This window comes from Dermacentor albipictus, chromosome 8 (genome assembly GCF_038994185.2).
Source record: "Dermacentor albipictus isolate Rhodes 1998 colony chromosome 8, USDA_Dalb.pri_finalv2, whole genome shotgun sequence".
Taxonomy (NCBI): domain Eukaryota; kingdom Metazoa; phylum Arthropoda; class Arachnida; order Ixodida; family Ixodidae; genus Dermacentor; species Dermacentor albipictus.
In genome coordinates, this window is record NC_091828.1 from 117,492,647 (window position 1) to 117,515,609 (window position 22,963).

The window sequence follows — 22,963 nt, forward strand, 5'->3', positions numbered from 1 at the left end:
AAAAAACTAAGTGCAAGGGCTACAGTTTGGCATGCCGGGATACGACCATCGATGTTCCGGGCTGGCTTACGTCGTCGTGGGTCTCAGAATCAAACTCCGACAAAAAGGTAGCATCGCCAGACTCACTGGTGCTTGATACGTGGTACAGTCAGCCAGAAATGCAGTGGAATTGCGAGATCTGCGATCTTTCGAAGCGCGCGCGTCGCTCCCAGAGGCGGCCATTTTTGCATTCTGCTTTGACGATCGCCCAACTACGGAGTGCGTAAAAAAATTAACGCCTGGTGGGGGAAAAGCAATCTGCTTAGAAAACAAAAATATAGTTCTCCTTCTTCACGTCCTATGGCACAGAATGTCCGTGAACGGCGCAGAAAGTCTCGATAGCAGCGTTTCAAATCATGGATAGCGGGCCACCATTTTTTCTTTCTACCCTGACGAGCGCTAAAACTTTGGAGCGCGTTCAAAATCACCGCCTTGGGGAGAAAAGAAGACTTCTTAGGAAACAAAAAAACAGTTCCCCTCCTACATGTCCGATAGCGCAGTGTGCCCATGAGCGGCGCGGAAAGTCTCGAAACCGGCGTTTCAAACCATAGTTAGCGGGCTAACGATGCCCAATAGGCGTGGTTTGGAAAGAGTTAATACAAAAGCCAAGAGGGCGAGAACAAACAGTACTTGGACGAGACGAAGTGAGGACGACAAAGAAGGCGCTCAACTAGCAACCACTGGTCCGCGCAGTAAAAATTGCTTAAAAGAAGCGTTGCTGTATCCAGCCTCCGAGCAGCTCTAACCTGTTGGTGCCACGGCCGGGTGGCTAGATAGCTTCATGCACGAAGTGCACTGGCTCACTCAGGTTAGGTATCCTATAGCCCTGCTCGCGGCTGTTTCAGAAAGTCTTTTCGTGATCCTCACCAGGGGAAGGGCAGGACGCGACGCACTGGACAAAGGATCTCATGCGAACACAGCCGTGATACCCTGTGCCCATGAGGTCTTGCACAGATTGAAAAAGGTCGCAGGCAAAATAAGCGTACGCGTTTCCTTCAGCGCAATGGACCGAGAGAGAGAAAGCAAGAAACTTTATGAAATGTCCTTGCTGGGGAAAGGGGGGCGGGGGCCGGAAGACTTGCCCCACCAATGCTCCCCTACCTCAGGAAGCAGCAAGAGCTTGTGTCTTGTCGGTGGCATCAGCCAGCTGGACTGTCCATAGTTGGTTTACCGGGCACGCCCTGAGCAGCACAGACTCTCAGTGCTCGGGCGGGGTGATATTAAATGTAGGGTTGGTGCTGTGTTTAATAGTGTGTGCCGCTGAGGGACATGCCCAGAATACGTGGTCGAGGTCGGTCCGAGTCACACCGCACGCTTTGCATTGTGGTGCCTAATCTGCGTAAATTTAACTGTACAGCGAGGGTGTGGGGAATTTGCGTGTCTTTAATAATCGCCATACTGTCGACTGGTACTTATTGAGTTACTCGTCAGGGGGCAGATACTTATGCTTGCATTACGGAAATGCGTGAGTATTTCACCACAGGTAACCATTCTGTCTTTCGCATGGCCGCGCCAGGAGACAACTGCCTCGTCTTCAGCGTGCTGGGCAACGGGTCGCGAGGGCGAGGGTTAGTCACTGCTCCGATGACGAGTGACGCGCCAGGCGGGCTGTGGGGTCAACGAAGGGGGGGGGGGATGTTGCGGCTCCGATGACGGGTGACGTGCTAGCAGTCGACTGCCTCCTCTTCATGGTGTTGGGCTGCGGGGTCACCGGGGGGGGGGGGGGAGTCGCGGTTTCGATGATGGGTGGCGCGCCTGGTTGACAATTTCTTGGGCAGCGTCATGAGCGGCTTCGTTCTTGGCAAGGCCCGAATAGCCAGAGGCCTAGATTAAGTGAACGCGGCGGCGACGGGATGGGGATATGCTTGAGAGTATGCGCTTTGCTTGCGGTGAGATGACGCCTCTGCTTAAGTTGCGGGTAGCCGTCTTGGAGACGCTAATAATGTAAGAGGCCGTAGCCGTTGCCTATGCTAAAGCGATGGAAGCTCGTTCGCGTTCTTCGGATTGTGTGCTGCTTATGGAACTGGTGGTGTTAGCGCTATGGTTCGGCCCTGTGACCACAGCTAGGGCCATGACCGGTAGTTGCGGGTACTCCGCTGCATCGACGTAAGCCACATGTGTCGCACCCTGGTAATGCTTGTTGAGTTGTCTCGTGTGGTTGGCGCGCTGTTCTGCATTGTAGGCAGGGTGCATATTGTGTAGAATGGGAGAGATGAGAAACGTGTCTCGTATGTCCGCGAAATGGGCACATTGGCTCCTGTCTGCGTGAGGTTTTGTGTGTTCACAGTGTGGAGGATATGCCGCCCTGTCTCTATTTGTGAAAGCAACTGGTAGTCTGCAATGAGCTGGGCTTCAATTAACTCATCCGTGGTGTAATGTAGATCGAATTCGGTCAACTTCTGATTCGCAGTCGATTGTGGGACGTGCAGGGCCTTCTTGTACGCCTTCTTTGTAATGATGGTAACCTTGTGCTTTTCAGCTTTGGAGAGCCATAGGAAGGGTGTGACGTACACTAAGCGGCTGCTAATCAAAGCTTGCACCAATCGTATCAGTGTGTGTACTTTCATTCCCGTGTTTTGTCGGCAGTGCCAGAGATGAGCTTTCCTTTTTGACCAAGCTACTGAAATAGGAAGGCTCAGCTCTCGCAATGGACAAGCTATCGGTGTTATGCAGCAAGGGAAACAAGGAAGGCCCCGAAAAAGTAATCTGTGAGAAGGAACACACAGCAGCTTTCATTCACTGCGCACACGCAATTGCTAATAAGATTCCGTTCAAGTGCAAATGCTGCTACATCGGCCGAACAGGCCGATGTTTGAATGACTGCCTCAGATAGCATGCGTGCTCACTGAAAGAGTCTCTACCTAGTCATTTAGCGAAATGCTGCAATGAATGCTGCTGCAAGCCTATCTTCGAAAAATGAACAATATTTTGTAGGTATACAGAGGAAAGAGCTAGACAGATTTGCGAAGCGGTTTTTTAGCCAGTCGCATGGAAACTCTTGTGTCAGTGTAGCCTCTGTGTCTCTGCATAGCTGGGACATTAACTGTTCGTTCAAAATTCAGTGCCATTTCACTCCGTCAAGGTGGGTGACCAGCGAAGCCGTACATATGGGCCCCTAATGGCGAAGGGTTCGTTTCCATGCGTCAAACTACGTACGCACATAAATTGAAGGCAAGGCGTCACTAGCCGCTCCTCTGCGATGTTGCACCTTGGAAGATGATAAGACACGGGGGGTATACGTATTCGCGTATTTTTGCAATGCGCGGTACGACACCTTTTACTAAAGAATACCGGCGCGTAGAACAGTTCAGAGACAAAATTTTCGGCTGTACATAGGCAGTTACATATATTAAACTGTGCCCCTGAGGTATGGTAATCGACTAACATTCCGTTCCTTGAATGGCTAGAAGGAAGAAAACTATGGTTCAATTTTTTCTCAACTATTTACTAAATGATAGAACTCGACCCTCTGCCAAATAAAGCATCACTAATGACTATGCACATCCAACACAGCCTGCAGATGCTCTACTTGTGAACTTTCATCATAGGTATTTGAATTCTCTTTCTTTTGCACAGGATTGCGAACTGCCATTATTTGAGTCAGCCACTGTATTGCATCTCTCACAAATTGTACTACTTGTACTTCTAGATTTCATGGGTTGAGATATAATGTACGTTGCTACTTCAAATTTCTGGCCTCCCTGTGCAAGAAGCTACATTCGGCGTATTGCCCGTTCCTGGAACCTTCGTGATTCCAGCAGCGGGCAACACGAGGCAGCCCTCCCTGAAACGCTGGTTTCTACTGCTGCCGTTGCAGCAGCAGCTCACATTTCCATTAGTGCGGCCAAATTCTCACTTAAAAAAACACAAGCAATTAACTGTGCCTAGTGTTGTACTAAACGAAGTCGACGCCAAGATGCGATCATCCTGCAAAATTTGAGCAAGAACAGTGCAGTGGTGAGCGCAAAACTTTTTTTTCGAACACGCGCAGAAAAACATTCAGGGCGTTGTACTAGGTAAATTATGTACAAGGATTTATAACTTGTAGTTCCTGCGAAGACGCGGTTTAAACCATATGTCCTTGTTTTGCGTGCATGTGTTTCTTAGTGCAGGTTTATTTGTGCTGTGCGTGTAAGAAAATCGTGATAGGAGGTGGCCAAAACATAAAACGAGCGGATAATACGAAAGTTGAACATGTAATGAGAGTACAGAATCTTATAGGTCTGAAATGCCACGCCAGCGCATGATAAGTACGGAATTTTTTAGTTGTATCGAACTGTCTTCCTTTTTAGCGCGTGAGTTATCATACTGTTTGTCTTAGTGGTTGTTAACTATATTAGGCTGCAGTAGCTGATATGTGCCTGGAAGAGCACGTGATATATTTGAATGTTGACACATGTGAGAAAAATTGCGCGACAACGTACTATCAGTCTAGATGCATGAGATAGTTCTCTGCAAATTACGTTTACATGCGTATTCCAATAAAAACAGGCGTCGAAAGGGACGCCCAGTACTGTGTGTTGGTCGACGAATTTTATTTCCCGCCTTTTATAAAAAAGGGCCCGATTGGACCTCTACGGTGTGTTTCCTGCACGGAACACAGTGATTTCAGTTTAGTTGGATTCACTTCTACTCTACTTAGTTAGGACCAATAAAACAACATCTCAATTAGAAAATCAAGGAGGGGGCTGACAGATGGAATACCACACTGTGGTATAAATTTTGTAAACAGGGATAAGGTGCCCCAGAAGGGCTGGCGAACGTTTCGATTGGAGGATTTATATTTGTCAAAGGCGGTCTCGTCATCCTCGGCATGTTAGTTTTAAAGGTTTAGTGGTGTGACGTCACATGCAGTTTTTGTCGGTGGTGGTTGGTTATAAAGGGAGAGACTTCAGAGGTTGTGAGTGCTGTCGCCTGACCTCTGTGAGCGTCGTTCCCAAGAGGAGGGGACAAGCGCAGGAGAGTAGGAATGCAGGGAGAAATGAAAGAAAAGGTGAGAAAAAAACTGGGGGAGGAGGACACGAAGAGGAAAAAAAAGGAAGAAGAAAACAAAAAGGGGGGGGGGGGCATGCGAGGGCGTCGGGGAAGCGAGAGGTTGAGGAGCATTCAGGGTCAGGCGGTCATTGCGCGAGTAACACAAAAGACTGCCCCCCCCCCCCACTCCTAGAACAGCATGAGTTGAAAGAGTAACTTGAGCAGCATAGCAGCAATACGACAAGTAATTTTGAGGTAGTTTAAATGGCCAGAAGGAGTCTGGATGCAATGTAACTGGAAGGCAGCGGCATGGCCTATCAAGGGACATTAGCCCCAGAAGCTCAAAGTAGGTGTCGTTACTGCGGGAAACAGAAATGGTGATACCTTGTGTGGCTGACACACCAAAAGATGTATACTGACGTCTGGGACTTTGGAATGCGATGGTGAGGGTGTTTGAAAGGCATAACAGAAAACTGACAAAAAAGGAGAAAACAAAGGGGGGAACAGAAACCGGAATAACAAATAGGAAGGTGCCGTGCGCAAAAGCGGTCTGGGCAGGTGTATATGAAAAAAGGGGGACCTACAGTCGATATAAACGTAAAAACATGAACGAGTATAATAAATTGAGCAGTAGGCAGGAATAAATTTTTCGAAATGGAGGAATAGGTGAGGTTAAGAGTTGAGGTAAGCCGATGGCGTAATGTGTTTTCTGTCTTGGTTGATGATATGAGAATTTCACATTGAAGTTGCCAGTTTTAAAGATTCTAAGTTGCCACGTCCCAAATTAGTTCCCGTCGGGTGTAGGCATTCAAACATGTCTATGAGCTATGATTCCGTGCATTTCTTTTTGCGAGGTGAACGGAAATATTTTTGTGGTATTTAGAGGCTTGCTTTGTCAATTATATGACCATGTTCAATAATGTGGCTGGCTACTGCTTTAGGTAAATTGTGTTTCGTGTCCGAGCGGTGACTGTTAAATCTTATATGAATTTGTGGTTCAGTCTCACCTATGTATTGTTTGCTACAAGCGGCACATTCTACACAGTAGACTACGTTGCTTTATGTGCAGGTCAAAACCGAAGTTAGCTTGTGTGCGTAATTCGACGCGGTACTTTATACTGTAGCAGTAGATTAAATATGTTTGCATGTAGAGCACCTGGTTCGAGCATGGGACCGGTTCCCAACTTCGTCTTTGTCCTTAGTTTGGCACGAACAAGAATACCTTAAAAGTTAGTGTTGCGTCTGTAGGCTACTCTGGGCGGGTCGGCAAAAATCTCATTAAGTTTCTGGTTGCTGGTGAGAATTGGATAGTATTTAGTGTGAATGTTTTTCACGTTTGGGAGTGCGTTTGAGAATTTAGTAGTAAGAAGAGGCGTTGTTCTTCTTGTGATACTCGGGCGGGGCTTGAGGACCTCGGCTCGATCAAGTTTGGTTGCAGCTGTGTAGGCTTTTTGAAGGTGACTGTTTGGGTGGTTCCTGTTTGATAGAGTTTCTTTAAGGTGATCGAGTCTATCTACGTAGTCTTGGTTTTCAACGTAAATGCGACGTAGTCGTGTGACCTGGCGTATAAAGATGCCTTGTTTTCAATTTCTGGGATGGTGGTACGTATATTCTAGGTACTTTTGTTTGTCGAAAGGTTTCTTATACAGCGTTGTGTTTAGCGCCCCATTGTCAAAGTATATTGTTGTGCCCAGAAAGTTTATGTGCTCAGTTGAGGATTCTGATGTGAATTTTATTGTTGGATGAAGTGTTTAAAAATGCTACATATTTATCTAGACTGTCTTGACCATATCCCAATATTATGAATATGTCGTCTATACATCGTAGCTATGTGTGGGGCTTGTCAATGCAGTGCGATAGGAAATCTGTTTCTAGAATCCCCCACAAATATGTTCGGATAGGTTGGTGCAAAAGACGTACACATGCTTGTACCATGTATCTGTAGGAAGTAACTCTCCTCAAATTCGAAGTAGTTGTCTTAGAACTTATTCAAGAAGAGACAAGTAGACGTCAGTAGAGTGTTGTGCATTGTGTTTAGACCGCGTTTCTTTTACCGAAGATAAGCCATCAGGGATTGGAATGTTGGCTCACAGGGCCGCGACGTCTAGTGTTGCGAGAATTACGTTGTGGGGCAATGTGCCTTTAATATTATTGTCCTCCATAACTCTCAGCAGGTGGGGCGTATCTTGTACAAATGAAGGAAGTGCCTTTGGCAAGTCACCAAGGAAGTTGTTAAGGAATGTGGAGCTGCTCTCTGTCGAGGCGGTGTTGTTTGATAACACCTAGTAACCTGGAATAATAGCTGCGTATTGTTCAGTGGATGGAATTTTATAAATTTTTGGAAGGGCGTAAAAACGTCCGGCAGTTTTATTGCTTGGTTTAGGGAATTTGTATTCTGAGGCTGTTATCAATTCTTCAGCCAAAAGGGATTTTAGCCTGTTGGTAATTGTCGCTGTGTAGGATAATGTCGGATCTCTATCTTGCTTACGGTAATGTTCTGGGTGGTTTAGTTCTCCGTAAGCCTCGTGCTTGTTTTTTTCTACTGGCCAAATAACTATACTTTCACCCTTATCTGTTTCATTAACAACAATGTAACAACACTAAAATTTGAAATGATATGACTCTCCGACGCAGTTATGCTTTTAGGTCACTTCGATGTCTTGGATTGGCTTATAATTTCTTTACTGACAGTTTTTAGGTATATTTCAATTTCTATGGCCTGTTCTGGTCCGGGAGTCTAAGTGAATTGCGCTCTCAGTGGTGTCGTCCCGTTGTCTGGTGTGTCTGCGAAAAAGCGTCTGATACGCATTCGTCGGGAAAATTCTGAGAGCTCATTGTGAAGCTCAAATTCATTTATCGTGTTGTTCGTGGGAAAAAAGTTTAGGCCCTTGCAGAGTACGCCTATTTCTTTTTTACTTAACGTTTTTAAAATGTCTACAACATTGTACTGGTTTAATTTTGTGGAAGTTTCCGTCATGTCTGGTGCTTCTGAACTCGAGGTCCCTCTTGTCGGCGTGTAGTGGATTTTTGGCTGGAAGGTTGTTTTTTAATTAAGCTTTGCTTTTTTCCTTTGTTTTTGAACCAATTTTCTAGAATGTTTTTCGTCGTAATGTGCTATATATTTTTTCTCATCTGGTGTCAGAGCTATGTTCCGAAATCTGTGGCTAAAACTCTCGATTTATTCTTCGCAGTGTTCCTTGAGGATATTCAAAAGGGAACGTGAAGCATTTTGCAATGTTCTTTGTCAGTTTGCACGATGGTGTGTGGGAGTTTTTCTTGAGCTGGTACAGCCTTCAGTGTTAGACCTTTAGGGATTATACTTTTCTCTGTGCAGATTGTGTAGGGTTTCTGATGGAAGTGTAGCTCGCATGTTTTTTGATACGATTTCTATCCTGTAGGAATTCAGTGCTTCATGGCAGAGAAGAGTTATTGATTAGCGATGTCCGTCATTTATTAGTCTTTTTGCAGGTAGATTTGCATGTGGTGTTTCTCTGTTCGGCAGGTTTATTACTGCATGCCTGCCTTAATTACAGCTTGGTTTCTGTTTTGCTTTGTGCGAGTGCAGGCCGGTGTGTGGAGGTCTGTGTGAAGACTTCGGTAGTGGATTTTCTATTGTCTATTACAGTTGTGTCTGTTTGCACTGTGGTTGATGTCATTTTTGTTGTAGTGTGTGTCTTGTGGCTATCTGTGTTCCGAGTGTACTTGAGGTGACTGTTGCACTTCTGCAGTGGCTTGTTTCACATTCCACTTTCTGTGTTCCGAATGTACTTCAGGTGACTGTCGCAGTTGTGTGTGTGCGGTGGTACACTCGGCAGAGTCGCTGAGGGTGGTACTTCAGGGGGACGAATGATTTTGTTTACTTGTCCTTAATAAAGGATTTGATGTGTTGGAAAACTAGCATTGTTCCTTGTGGTTCAAATGAAAACCGTCCCACAGCTAGGTGTTCATGCGGTGCTTGACATATACCTTAAAACTATCAGTAAACAAATGAAAAGCCAATCGAAGACATCTATGTGACCTAAAAACATAACTGCGACAGAGAGTCATATCATTGCAAATCTTAGGTGCCGGAAGGACATTGTTATTAGGGAGCAGAAAAGGATAGAAGTATAGTTTTTTGGCCAGTAGAAAAATACAAGCCCGAGGCTTACAGACAACTAAACCAGCCAGAACACTGCCGTAAGCTAGCTAGCGATCCGGCATTATCCTACACAGTGACAATTACCAACAGGCTGAAATCACTTTTGGCTGATTTATTGATAACACCGTCAGAATACAAATTTATTAAACCTAGCAATAAAACTACCGGGCTTTTTTACCTCCTTCCAACAATACATAAAATTGCATCCACTGAACAATACGCAGCTACTATTCCAGGTTACTAGATGTTATCAAACAACACCACGCTGACAGAGAGAATCTCCACATTCCTTAACCACTTCCTTGGTGACTTGCCAAAAGCACTTCCTTCATTTGTACAAGACACGTCCCACCTGCTGAGAATTATGGAGGACATTATTACTAAAGACACATTGCCTCACAACATAATTCTCGGAACACTAGACGTCGTGGTCCTGTACGCAACATTCCAATCCCTGATGGCTTATCTTCGATAAAACAAACGCGGTGTAAACACAATGTAGAACACTCTACTGAAGTCTACTTGTCTCTCCTTGAATTAGTTCTAAGACAACTACTTCGAATTTGAGGAGAGTTGCTACCAACAGTTGTATGAGACAAGCATGTGTACATCTTTTGCACCAACCTACGCGAACATAGTTGTGGGGGATTCTAAAAACATATTTCCTATCGCGCTGCACTGACAAGCCCCACACATACCTACGATGTATAGACGACATATTCATAATATGGGGACATGGTCAAGACAGTCAAGATCAATATGTATCATTACTAAACTCTTTTCATCCAACAATAAAATTCGCATCAGAATCCTCAACTGAGTGCATAAACTTTCTGGACACAATATACGTTGACAATGGGGAGCTAAAGACAACGCTGTATAGAAAACCTTTCGACAAACAAAAGTACCTAGAATATACGAGCCACCATCCCTGAAATTGCCAACAAGGCATCTTTAAAGGCCAGGTCACACGACTACGTCGCATTTACGTTGAAGGCCAAGACTATATAGATACACGCGATCACCCTATAGAAACCCTCTCAAACAGGAACCACTCAAACAGTGACCTTCAAGAAGCCTTCCAGCTGCAAGCAAACTTGATCGAGCCGAGGTCCTGAAGCCCCGACCGAAGATCACAAGAACTACAAGGCCTCTTTGTACTACTAAATTCTCAAACGCACTCCCAAACGTGACTAACATTCTCAGTAAATACTACTCAATTCTCACCAGCAACCGGAAAATAAGATTTTCCCAACCCGCCCAGAGTAGCCTACAGGCGCAACAATAATATTAAGATATTCTTGTTCGTGCTAAACTAAGGTCAAAGACGAAGTTGGGAACCGGTCCCATGCCCGAACCAGGTGCTCTACATGGAAATATATCCAATATACTGCTACAGTAAAAAGTACAGCGTCGATATTACACAATGTAATATCGGCTTTCACCTGCACATCAAGCAACGTAGTCTACTGTCTAGAATGTGCCGCTTGTAGCAAACAATACATAGGTGAGACTGGACAACAAATTCATATAAGATTTAATGGTCACCGCTCGGACACGAAACACAATTTACCTAAAGCAGTAGCCAGCCACTTTATTGAACGTGGTCATATATTTGACAAAGCAAGGGTCTAAATACCACAAAAAAATTTCCGTTCACCTCGCAAAAAGAAATATATGGAATCATAGCACATAGACATGTTTGATTGCCTACACCTGACGGGAATCAATTTGGCACGTGTTAACTCAGAATCTTTAAAACCGGCAACTTAAATTTGAAATTCTCATATCATCAACCAAGACAAAAAGCACATTACGCGATCGGCTTACCTTAACTCTTAACCTCACCTATTCCTCCATTTCGAAAATTTTTCCTGCCTACTGCTCAACTTATTATACTCTTTCATTTTTTTACGTTTATATCGACTGTAGGTCCCCCTTTTCTCGAATACACCTGACCCCGCTCGCTCCTGCGCACGTCACTTTCCTATTTGTTATTCCGGTTTCATTTCCCTCTCTCTTTTCTCCTTTTTTGTCGGTTTTTGATTATATGTTCTTGGAAACACCCTCACCAACGCATTCCAAAGTCCCAGACATCAGTATACATTTTTTGGCGTGTCAGCCACACAGGGTATCACCATTTCTGTATCGCGCCGTAACGACACCTGCGTTGAGCTACTGGGGCTAACGTCCCTTGATAGACCATGCCGCTGCCTTCCAGTTACATTCCACCAAGACTCCTTGTCACCATTTTAACTTCTTCAAAATTACTCGACGCATTGCCGCTATGCTGCTCAGGTCACTCTTTCAACTCATGTTTCTCATTCTTTTTTTTTTGGGGGGGGGGAGGTGTTTCTATTACTCGCGCACTGACCACCTGGCCGGCTCTTCTAGTGCCACAAAAAAAAAAACATGCCGCCAACGACAACCCGGAATGCTCCCTAACCTCTCGCTTCCCCAACGCCCTCCCATGCCCCCTGCTTTTCTTTTCTTTTTTTTTGTTCTTCCATTTTTTCCTCTTGGTGTCCCCCCTCGGTTTATTATTCCCCTTTTCTTTCTTTTCTTTTCTCGCCGCCTTCCCACGCTCCCGCTCTTGTCCCCCCGTCTTTTGAATGACGGTTACAGACGTCAGGGGCAACAGCGCTTATTGCTCCTGAAGTCTCTCCCGTAATAACCAACCGCCACTGACAAAAACTTCACGTGACGTCACTGCACCAAACATTTAAAACTAACACGCTAAAGATGACGAGGCCGCCTTTGACGAACATAGGTCCTCCTATCGAAACGTTGGCCAGCCTTTCTGAGGCACCTTATCCCTGTTTAAAAACTTTATATCACTTCTCATGTTGAAGATATTCATGTGACTGCTGTCGAATGATGCAGTGTGTTCGACTTTCAAGTAAGCAACACGATACAGAGGGTCTCTAAACACACATGTCGTCATTGAAAGCCAGTGTTCATGTGCTTTTTCGTGGCGTCGGCGCAGTAAATATGAAGAGTTTGTGACGGGGCACTTTCCTCAATAGCGTGTGGCCAAAACCTTTAGGTTTGCTATAGCATAGCGACGCCTTGATTGAGGAATGTGCAAGGCTAAAGATTTCATGCACAAATAGTATTCACAAGGAACCATAGTAGAAAGCATTCCTCTGTGCTTGACTTACATTTCCTGGGAAGGAGAGAAGTGCGTGTACTTGTGGCGTCGTTTGATATCCCCAGCTGTTATTTTCGTTGGCCGAAAAGGGGGCATTAAAGGGAATAAACAGGTCTGATGTCATTTCACCTCCCGCTTCAAGGAGCAGGACTTTGTAGCTGCTTTCATTGGAAAGGCGATTGGCTACAACGCTGCCCGCAGAGCCGGCGCCAACTGCACATAAACGTGAATTAGAAGTACCGCTGATTACAAAAAATTCTTTACCTAGAATGTACACATAATGAAGTGCACTAAACATAGCGTGCATTGAAAATAATTATACGGAAGGCTTTCAGCTTACCCTGAATGTATTTCTTTACGACGCACTGAATTTTCACATAGTATTGCACCCAATTGTGCTTTATTAGCATGTGAGCCATCTAATACAGTGACTCAGATGCTATCACAGTAATGGCCTGAGCGTCGAGTGACGGGTTCATTCAGGCAACTTGGTTCCATGGAAGTGTGCAAGGTTTAAATCCAGAAGGGGTTGTATTTTCCAGCAAATATGAAAGAGGGGGAGGTGGTCCGCTCGTCTTCATGCATTATCGGTTCACATCCGCTAATCAGCGGTCTCAGCGAGCGCACTGATCATACTCTCGTGAACCAGCTTTGAATATATGTCTCAATGGATCATAAGAACTGCGCTTCCGTATTAACATTTATCACATATGCCTTAAGCCCAACCAAGCACGAAGGTACAGGATAAGCACCTTTCTTTCGCCTCTACGCTCGCAATCCTTATTTTTGACGCCATACTTCATTTTTCGCCTAACGATGCTTCTGTCGACCATATATTGTGTCGTTCCAGAGAAGCACGATGATTTACCGGGCTCAAAACCCTATCGTCGCCTGCTGACTCTACTGCTCGCTACCACGCACAACATTCGCCACCGTTGACTTCGAGTGGCTGTGGACGCCAGTTCCGAGAAGGGGACTTTGTTAAAAACTGCTTTCCAGGTATTCGGATCCGTTGGTCGTTCTGAAATGGTTGAGTGAAGTGACGTACGTAATGGCTAAAGCGGCGCCTGAGAACCTCCATTCACGCAAAACACAAGTTGTGAACGTCGCATGATTGAAATCCTAACATCAACGTGCACTCTGACTCGCTCGGAGAGCTGCATCTGCCCCGGTGGAAAATGTAATGCCGCATTGAATGAACATAGAAAAGGCAGAAGAAGGGGCGGGACGTTTTGGTGATCGGCTATTGCGGACCGTCCCTTGTGTTATCTACTATTTTCACTGCAAATAAATTCATTCTACATCGGTAACAAGATATGTCTTTGCAGACTTCGGTTGTGTTGAGCCTTCTATCCGTCTATCTGTCCATCTATCCGTCTATCCGTCTATCTGTCCGTCTATCCATCTATCCGTCTATCCGTCTATCTATCCGTCTGTCCGTCTATCTATCCGTCTATCTATCCGTCTATCCGTCTATCCATCTATCCATCTGTTCATCTATCAATCTATCCATCTATGCGTCCGTCCGTCCGTGTGTCTGTCGTCTTACGCCTACTCAGTACCCAAGTTATCTACCTGCTTGGACCATTACGTATATGCTCCACGTAGGGATGCCGCCGGGGTTGTTCCACTATCGTCAGTCCACCTTCGTGATATTACTTTTGTCATATCGTCGTCGTCAAGCCATCGTCGTCATACTGTCGCCATGCATTCGTCACACCATCCTAGTGATGGCGTCGTTATCTTTCAATCGTCGTCATTCCAGCGTCGTGATCTGACTCTGGTCATGCTGCTGCCGACGCGCCTTCTACTCCGACCCAGTGGACCAAGGTGTCTAATAGCTTGGCCTTTTCAATATGTATTCAGGTGCGTGATGCCACCGCGATCCTCGCTTCGTTGACACTCCAGCTTTGCCATCTCACTCACGCTATGCCGTCTTTGACAAGCCATCATCGCCACAGAGTCATCGTCATGTTCTCGCCATCATATCACCTTCGTCTTTTCATTGACGCCAATTTTTCTTCGTCATTGTATTGTAATCTCACTATCGCCAATGAATTGTGATCATGCCGTCCTTGTCATGCCGTCATCGTCAGACGTTCGCTATCAAGCCTCCATTGTCAAACAGTCAGCTCAACGCCGTAGTGAAAACATATAGCAACATCCTGCCATCGTCGTGCCGCTGTCAATCTGTGCCACTGCGTATGAGTCATGCTGCGAGCTGTTGGACGCTGCTTTAAACAACTGGCATACCGTGGTCAATGTGAACAATGTGCACAAACATCCCAGAAAGCTTCGCTTAAACCGATTCATATATATGCGTGGAGTTCACGTATTTTGTTTTTTCAGAAGTATATTGTCACGTGGTAGTGAAGTATAAAAAACACAGTAGCAATACTGTGAAAGATGAAACTAACTTTTATTGGGCCGACCTGTACCACACAAAAATAGGCTACACTTCAAGAACGGTGACAGTGGCGAACACAGTCGGCGATCGTGAAATTGTGATCAGTTGGTCAAGAGGGTCGGCTTTTATACATCAGTCGTAAAATATACCAGAGTAATCGCCACCACCCGAGTGTCCGCCACAAAGTTCTACGCTGTTCGTGTCGCGCATACATGCAATCAGATTACACAAGCTTCAGTGACAGACAACCGATGGAACCATCTAATACATTCCAGAAACTTCTGAAACATGGAGGCGCGTCCTGCGCTGTGTAATAACATTCGTTAGGCGTCGAAACGTGTCGCCCGATAAAGATAAACAACCACAGTGTTAATATTACGAAATCCCCCAGAAATAGCCCTTGGCGCAATACTTTCAGAAACGGAAAACCTCGCTTTAATTACGGCAGTGTAAACATCTTAAGCTTTTAGATATCTGATATTCTGATACAAAATTTTGCAGCTGCCATAATGGAGGTGAATGGTTCAAGCAATATTTTTAAAACAAAAGCACGCTCGTAATGATATAATGAAAAACTTCCTGTCGTCATCTTGTTTCCTAAAACATCTTCTTTGTCTGTTATATTGAAGTAAGGAAAAGCAATCATTCGCTGTTATTTAATTGCTTTATGTATGCCATATTTAGGTTCAGGTGTATATTATTTTAACACTTCGATGTAAACTTTCTTGTTGAACATATATTTCCTGAACGAAAGCGTTACTGTGCTTAATTGCTGTGCTTGTAGCACCCTCCTTTATAATGCGTTAGCATTAGGAGTTTCAAAGTGGAAAAAAGTGCGAACGTATGAAGTTCGTGAAGCCAGTCATGTGGTAGAGGTCAGGCAATGTGAGAGGTTAGAAGACTCTAAGATTATGAAAATAGGACTCGTCGGTTAACCCCTTTATTCTCGTTCATTACATAACAAGCGCCTGGAATCTGGCAACATTGATGTCTTCTGGTGGCATTGGTGGCTTTGTTGACCAGTTGCCTTCATCCAAAAACATCGCGTAGTGGTTACTTTTGTGGCAGAAAGGATGTGCAACATCCGCCACCAAGGCTTGTGAGTGGTACCGCTGGCGAACAGTCCCTAGGTTAGTACTAGTAGTAAACCATAAATGCCTAAGAAAGTGGACGGGAAAACGCTGCCACCGTAGCTTTGTTGGTTAGAGCACCGCACGCATAATGCGAAGACGTGAGATCGTTCCCCGCCTGCAGCAAGTTTTTTTCATCAGCTCTCTTTGCCAATAACTCTTTATGTTTTTTTTAAATTCAATTAGTAAGAACAAGCACTTTCCCCTATGTTATCCTTCGTGTCTTTGTTGTCTTCTCATGATATGATATATGTATATAGAGAACTGAAAGTAGTTGGCTCCGGCACCCTGTGTGTTGCACTCCACTTCTCGTAGAGGTAGGACGTGTTTCAAGTGTGCTCTTCGACAACACTTTTCAATGTGATTAACATGATTTAAATCTTGGATCAGGGACCTAATGAAGGTGCGAAATCATGCTAATGCTTTTATGTCGCATTTGCCGCTATATGGGAGCAGATACTTCTTGTTCTTTAATTTAATAGCAAAACTTTATTGTAATCAACTGATGGAATTCAATCTAGAAGCATTGCGTCTTTTTTGGTATGAATTTGACCTCGGAGGGCAGGCACGTTTCTTTTTCTCGTTGCCTTAAATAAACCTAAATCTTGAAGATGTATGCCTATTACGTTCCGTTTGATGGAAGATCACGTCCATATTTTCTTTCGTTTGACTGAAGTTTGATATAGTAGATCGCGAGTGTGAGTGTATACATGTACATGCGGACTTCTGAAAATATAACTATTGCTGAAAGTCCGGGCTTGTAGTTGTCTCTTCTGTCCACTGGAGCCCTGTTTTTGATATGGTAACCGGAAAGGCAATACATTTACCGATGCATTTGAATTGGATTACTGGAAACTGGTTGTACGCACTATTGTTCTTGAGACGGTTTCCTAGGAGCACTGGCTAGCTTTAGTTCGACTATATCAGAGTAACCTATAAACTAAATAAAAAGTCATTTGTAGAAGTTTTTACTCATAGTAATACTCCCCTTGTATTCTCAAACTGAATTCATCGTGCAACTTTCTAAAAAATAATAACGGCCGCTTATAGATGTGGGTCACGGTGCTCTTCGTTTTTATTTACGAGCGCTGCATAGAATCCTATTTCCAAAAAATGTAGAGGCGTGGTAGAGCTTGCTATTTATTAATTGTAGATAAGTTCCTAGTTGATAGGTGCCACTATCTTTTGAATTCTTTTTATTCCGTGGTGGCCATTGCTTAAAATAAATAAGAGGTAAAACTCTCCGATTTAAACATAACCTACATTTGGCGTCATATCCTAGCTTTTAGTTACTCTGGGCGGGCACGTTCATTTTAGAGTGGGTGTTTCTTTTAATTTAAGAAATGCAATACTTCAGTTCACCATGTAGAAAAAATCATATACTGATACACGGCTTGCCGAATGTATCATCGTCATACAGTTAGAATATACCGAAAGAGTCTTGCAGATTGCTTCTGCGATACTTTTGTCATTATCACTGCCTTTCCCTGTTTAGTTTTAAAACATGTATATTCAATTGACCGAAAGGAAAAGAGGAGGAATCTTGGTAGAAATTGCCATTGAAAGGGTTTCGACTGTATTTCTAGGTATCAGAAAAGAGGGGTCAGAAAAATCTAGAAAAGGCAAAGCAAGATGAAAGGAAGAACAAGGTTATGCAAAACGAGCGATAAATTAAAATAGCGGATTTTATTGCCGTACAGAAGTAGGAACAGAAAAAAAATCATCGCGAGTAACACGAATTATAAGAAACAAATAGGCAGTTGACCGCGAAGGACGAATCCATGAAAGCGATAGTAAGGCTCAGCGCAGTGCTTCAACTTCACAAGGTGCGAGATGTTGGCACGTCGCAGCAGGCAAGACAACTGCTTCTGAGCAGAAGGAGCAGTGCCTACGTACTACCAGACGTATTACAACGCTGGTACCTAGAGGAAGGGCACCAGTGGCATTCAAAGCGTTTGAGCTTAATCATGCAGGAAATGGAGCTGATGGAAATACGACGTTGTTATGCAGGGCCAAGCAAGATATAGGGTAACGTTAAATGTACGTTTAGTGTAATGTTCGATCAGAGCAGCGCATGCCCACATCAGCTCAGCAGGGAAGCTAGTGTGCTGAGAGTGTTCGTGAGCACAGGACGCATGAGAGCACTGGAAGCTAGGACGTTGTCCTCGATTACAGGAATTCACAGGAGTCACTGAGCTGTTGAGTGGCACGTTTACAATGCGTCCACTTTGATTCGTCGCCTTGCAGTGAGAGTCATTCCGCATCTTGGGAGACCCACTAAACACAGGCGCGCATGCCCCGCATGCGCCGTCGTTAGCGGCACAGCACGACGGCGGCACCTTGAATAAAGCTAGAGTCTCTGTATAACTGCTAAATCTATCAAGCATTTTCGTCACTGCATAAAAAATGCTACAATCTGGAAGCTAAGTCACTTGTTTTTAAAAGTCAGGATGGCGCTATGAGGCTGATGGTGTAGAGGCGCAAAGAGAGAATACAGTCATTCATCTAAGATCGTTAAGCCACTGACTGAGAATGTGATAGTCCCTCAATGGCGACGTGCACTGCGCAAGCAAGCAGTACATGGTAATGTGAGATACCTATGTACCTCAGAGAATGCGCAAGAAGCACATAGCGGGCTGTCTACGCTTCGGTGTAGTAGTTGACATGCCAGGACATAGCCAACTCTTAGTTTGAGTGCTAAAACTTTTTCACATGGGGGCAAGCTAAAACCGAGAACTCAGAGAGGAAGGAATTCATCTGCGATATGCTTTGAAGGTTGTTGCTTCAGGTGGAAATGGTTATTAACAGAGAAAAATTAACAGAAACCTACGCCTAACTTCAAGGATCTGATAGTCGTTGAACGCAAGCATAAGCCAGTCCATCATTCGTGACTCCCGGTCATACCATTGGGAAACTAAGTGCGCCAGGTAAAGCGTACATTTCGCCAAAACATTAAACCAACAACATCTGTGGTATATAATTATGTTCCTCAGTGCATTGGATATCTTGTTCGAACAAGAGATCCTTCTAAGAAACGAGACGAGGTTATTCGGTAAAGTGTCCCACGTTGAACTTGAACGCCATAATGTGTTGTCAGTTGCGTTTTCTGGACTATGTTTTTTTTTTAATGTGTCTTACGCATAGTTCAAGTGCTGGCGTCCATTGCATCCTCTTTAGCAGGGTGAATAGCTTTTCTCCACAACTGACTGCAACATATAACGAAATAACACTTTTTCTATTTGGGTGACCCCTTTACAGCGTTAACTTTTAAACGGCCTGTGTTGCTACGAGTGATGTCTCTTGCTGAGACCCATATCATTATTGCGCTAAAAGCTATTAAAAGCTGTTACAGGGGCGAAAAAGCTTCAAAATTAAGTGCGATTGCATCCAGTTCCAACAAAAATGTAATGCTGCAGGCTGAGTAAATAATTGTCACGCACAACGTGACCATCACCATGAGTTATCTACACTATGACAACACAGGCAACAATATAATCCAAAAGGATAAATGTTTGAGGAGGAATAATATCTGCAGGAGAAGGCTAAGGACTTTTAACGTAGAAGCGTGTTTAGCATTCATGTAAAACAAGCGCTGGTGGCTACGTAGAACATACCTTCGTCGCCATGTGGGCGTTTAAAAAAATACTACAGGTTTGCTAAAATGGGTTTGCTGCTCCATAAGGATCGATTCACATACACGTATATCCGCATCGGCATTATATGTTATATCGTGTAATACCCACTGAAGAAACAAAATCCTGTAAACGTCCATTCACATAACTTTTTCAAAACGCGCTTTCTGTAGGTAAGGATGCTGAGAAAATTGACGTGAAGATAAAGATGGCTTACCTATGATGAAATCATATTCTTCTAACGGCTGCGGGTCGGAAATCGGCTGCTGTTGTAACCCAGCATCGGTATGAGAAGGAAAGTTGGTGAACGCTGCTAGCGCAGCAATTATGAGCCAGGTCATTCTACTGCTCATGTTTTACCTCCGTCTCGGGGAAGCTGCTACTGTCATGAGCTGGATTTTCCTTTTTAAAATGAGCCCTATAGTATGAGTAAAGTTACTTGAATACGCAGAGCTCGATACTCCTTCTGCATGTCGCTTGGTACAGCTTTTATACGCCCTTTGTTTCGACAGCTCTCGCTGCCGGCATTGTATTAGCGTGATTAATTGCCACCGCTTGATAGCACGAAGAAGTGTTTTATATTTTTTGTATTCACATACCATGACTTCTAGATATCAGCTGTCACAAGAGTTGTGGTTCACGTTGGCACCTATGCTCTTAATGTGAAGTTGTTTTCATCTCCCATAACGTGAATAAAATAAAAAGTCCGAGACATCGTATGTCGTCAGTGACACGGAACATGCTGCAGTAAGAGAACTACCTACATTGGGATTCGTCTTTAACTATAGGTAGCTATAGCTAGCTAGAGCTACAAATTATCTATAAATGAAAATAAAATTAGCTATAAGTTATCGAACTCAAAGAAAGGCTCGATTCCCACATAAAGATGTTGGAGCTTGTAGCGACAGTATCTGCGGGAGGCTTTAGACTGACGTTCGAGGTTGACATTTGCTCCACTTGAGTGCAACGTGACATTCCTATGAGGCCGTTCGCAAACCGCTCAGCACACCAGAACGACTTCGAACAACAAAAATGAGCAGCAAACTTTTCTTGTGGGGTATAACATACTTTCCTGGATACATAAGAGTGTAAAACAAGTACGACCCATGGAAAGAAAAGGACGAATACCATCCCTTTTGAAGTACTCTTGAGACTAGATGAAATCTCAACAGCAGTAAGACGTCCACAAATTTAGAACACCCCAGAATCGCAATGGCTGCACGAGATATATTTTTATTCCACTGCATATAAATACGTCAATATGATATTCCAAATATAGAATCATTACCATCAGATTTCATCTAACTAAAGTAATTAAAACTACTTAACTAGAGAAAGAAAGAGAACCGAGCGGTTCAACCTTTTCATCACGACAGCATAGAGATTAGGTATAACGAAACCAAGGAAAGCATAAGGGCACTATTTATTAGTTTTTTTAAGCTTAAGAATGATCAAGTAAAGTAAAATGAAAGTTGAGGAAAGATTACGGCTTAACTCATTTGATGATGACTTTCGACACTAATTCGAATAGCTATCGAACAAAGCAACAAGTGATGATGTTCTTGACGCACTTGTACATAACATGTGTAGTGGTTATTCGGGGAAATTATCTGTAACTGAAAACTTCCGGCATTTAACAAACAGAAACTACACAGTTGGTTATGAGGGACCCCGTAGTGGAGCGCTCCTGAATATTTTTTTAAATTCCTTGGTATTTTTAAGTTTATTCCCACACATAAAATCCTACCATTTTTGCCCTTTGAAGCTATGAGGCCAAGCTGCCGCTTCAAGACATCCAATGCGTAATGTTTTGCTCAGCCATGAAGTCTCCGCAGCTCACCGCCTGGACTACCACAACTTGGATCACGTGGGGCTCTTTAACGTGAACCTTAACCAAAGTGCACAGGAGCTTTCGCATTTCACCGCATTTGAAAGGCGGCCGCCGTGGCCGAGATTTGACCCGCGACCTCGTGCTTAGCAGCCTAATACCATACGCGCTAAGCAACCATGGCGAGTGACATCAAGCTTCTGTGCATATAATATATAACTAAATTTGCAAAACAAATCATCGTCAAAATGTCGCAGTCCAGAACAAGTGTATGTGGAAAGCTTCATATTATAGAACGACCATTAAACCATTGATTCTAACGGAACAAGACGGATCGTTTCTGTACTTTAGATACGTCATAACCTTCAATATCTGTAAACAAGCGCTAAAAGAGGTATTCTTACGGACGCAACAAATCAGCTGCATTCACACGTGGTTCGTGGATCAAGGAGAGATAAACATAATTTTGACGTCGAAAATTTTCTCTCAATTTATTCCTACGTAAAAGAATAGAAACTTAACTTGGATTGCATCCAACTTGGATTGTAAACATATTCTTGGATTGCACCGTGAAGTGACCCACACGCAGGTTAAAAAAAGATAGGACGAGCACTAACTTTCAACTAAATATTTACTGAAACTATCAACATATATGCAAGTGATTGCAAATACAGCAGCATACGAACATGACAAGGTCTAAAGACTATCAGATAAGCATAACAAGAGGTATGGAAGCCAAAAAAAAACTGAACAACAAAAGGCACTACTTGAGATTATTACACGTGCTGAGAAGGTACGGAAATTCGATTTCTAACAGAGTTATTGATGCGTGGCTAACACAACTCTCTCCTAATCTTTTAATGTGAAATGCCGTAGTTATTCAACGTGTGGTTAGGCACTTGTGTCTTGAAGGGACTTCTGTGTCTTCAAACAAAGTTTACAACCGCAATTGACACAATATTATACGCGACGTTACATGCGAAGCATTAGGGTTGTTATTGATTATATGTGCTCTTTTAGTCTTATACTGATACACCTGCAGCTCTGTCTAATATAAGCTTTTCCGCACTTGAGTGGAACCTGATAAACTATACCAGTATTACGAAGCACTAAAGGGGACACATGCTTAACGACGCAATTATTTTTTCTTCGTTTGCCTCCCCCCCCCCCACCTGTTCAGACAAAGATATATATAGACTAACATAAATTAAAAAAGATTAAAATAGGCTAAAATATCAAATCAGCAGAAGACAACGCTTTCGGTTCTAGATTACACGTCAGCAGAAGTAACAGACCGACTTGCGTGGGAAACTGTAAACTGCACTGATATGGCTGCGTGTCACCCAGAATTCTTCGCATACTTAACTAAAGTCATAAAAAGGTAATGCAGAATAAATCTATACTCTTAGGAACCTGTTCTTCTTCGTTGCCGGTGTCACAGTTCTCACTACTGTCCCCCCCCCCCAAAAAAAAAAACATAGGTAACGCTTGTTTCAAGTAAAAACCTTCAACATTCTTAACGTCGCTCATTACACACAGTACCTATATTCCATGTAAAAAATGCTTGCAGCGATGCCGATTCATCCATAGTGCATTTTACAACTTCGTTGACCAGCCGTGCGACAGCTTTCAGACTTTCGCCAGGTGTAAAGCATTCCCCC

The 22,963-nt window shown here is 43.8% G+C and overlaps 1 protein-coding gene across 1 annotated transcript in view; it reads right to left on the reverse strand.

The window, feature by feature from the left end:
• Window positions 1–19,815, reverse strand: part of LOC139049307 (oxygen-dependent choline dehydrogenase-like) — an 85,608-nt gene extending 65,793 nt beyond the window's left edge. The window contains exons 1-2 of the mRNA XM_070524685.1: window positions 19,692–19,815; window positions 12,316–12,518 (exon numbers count right to left, since the gene is read on the reverse strand). Coding sequence (XP_070380786.1) covers window positions 12,316–12,518; window positions 19,692–19,815 — 327 coding nt within the window. The remainder of the gene's footprint in view (window positions 1–12,315; window positions 12,519–19,691) is intronic.
• Window positions 19,816–22,963: the final 3,148 nt, after the last annotated feature.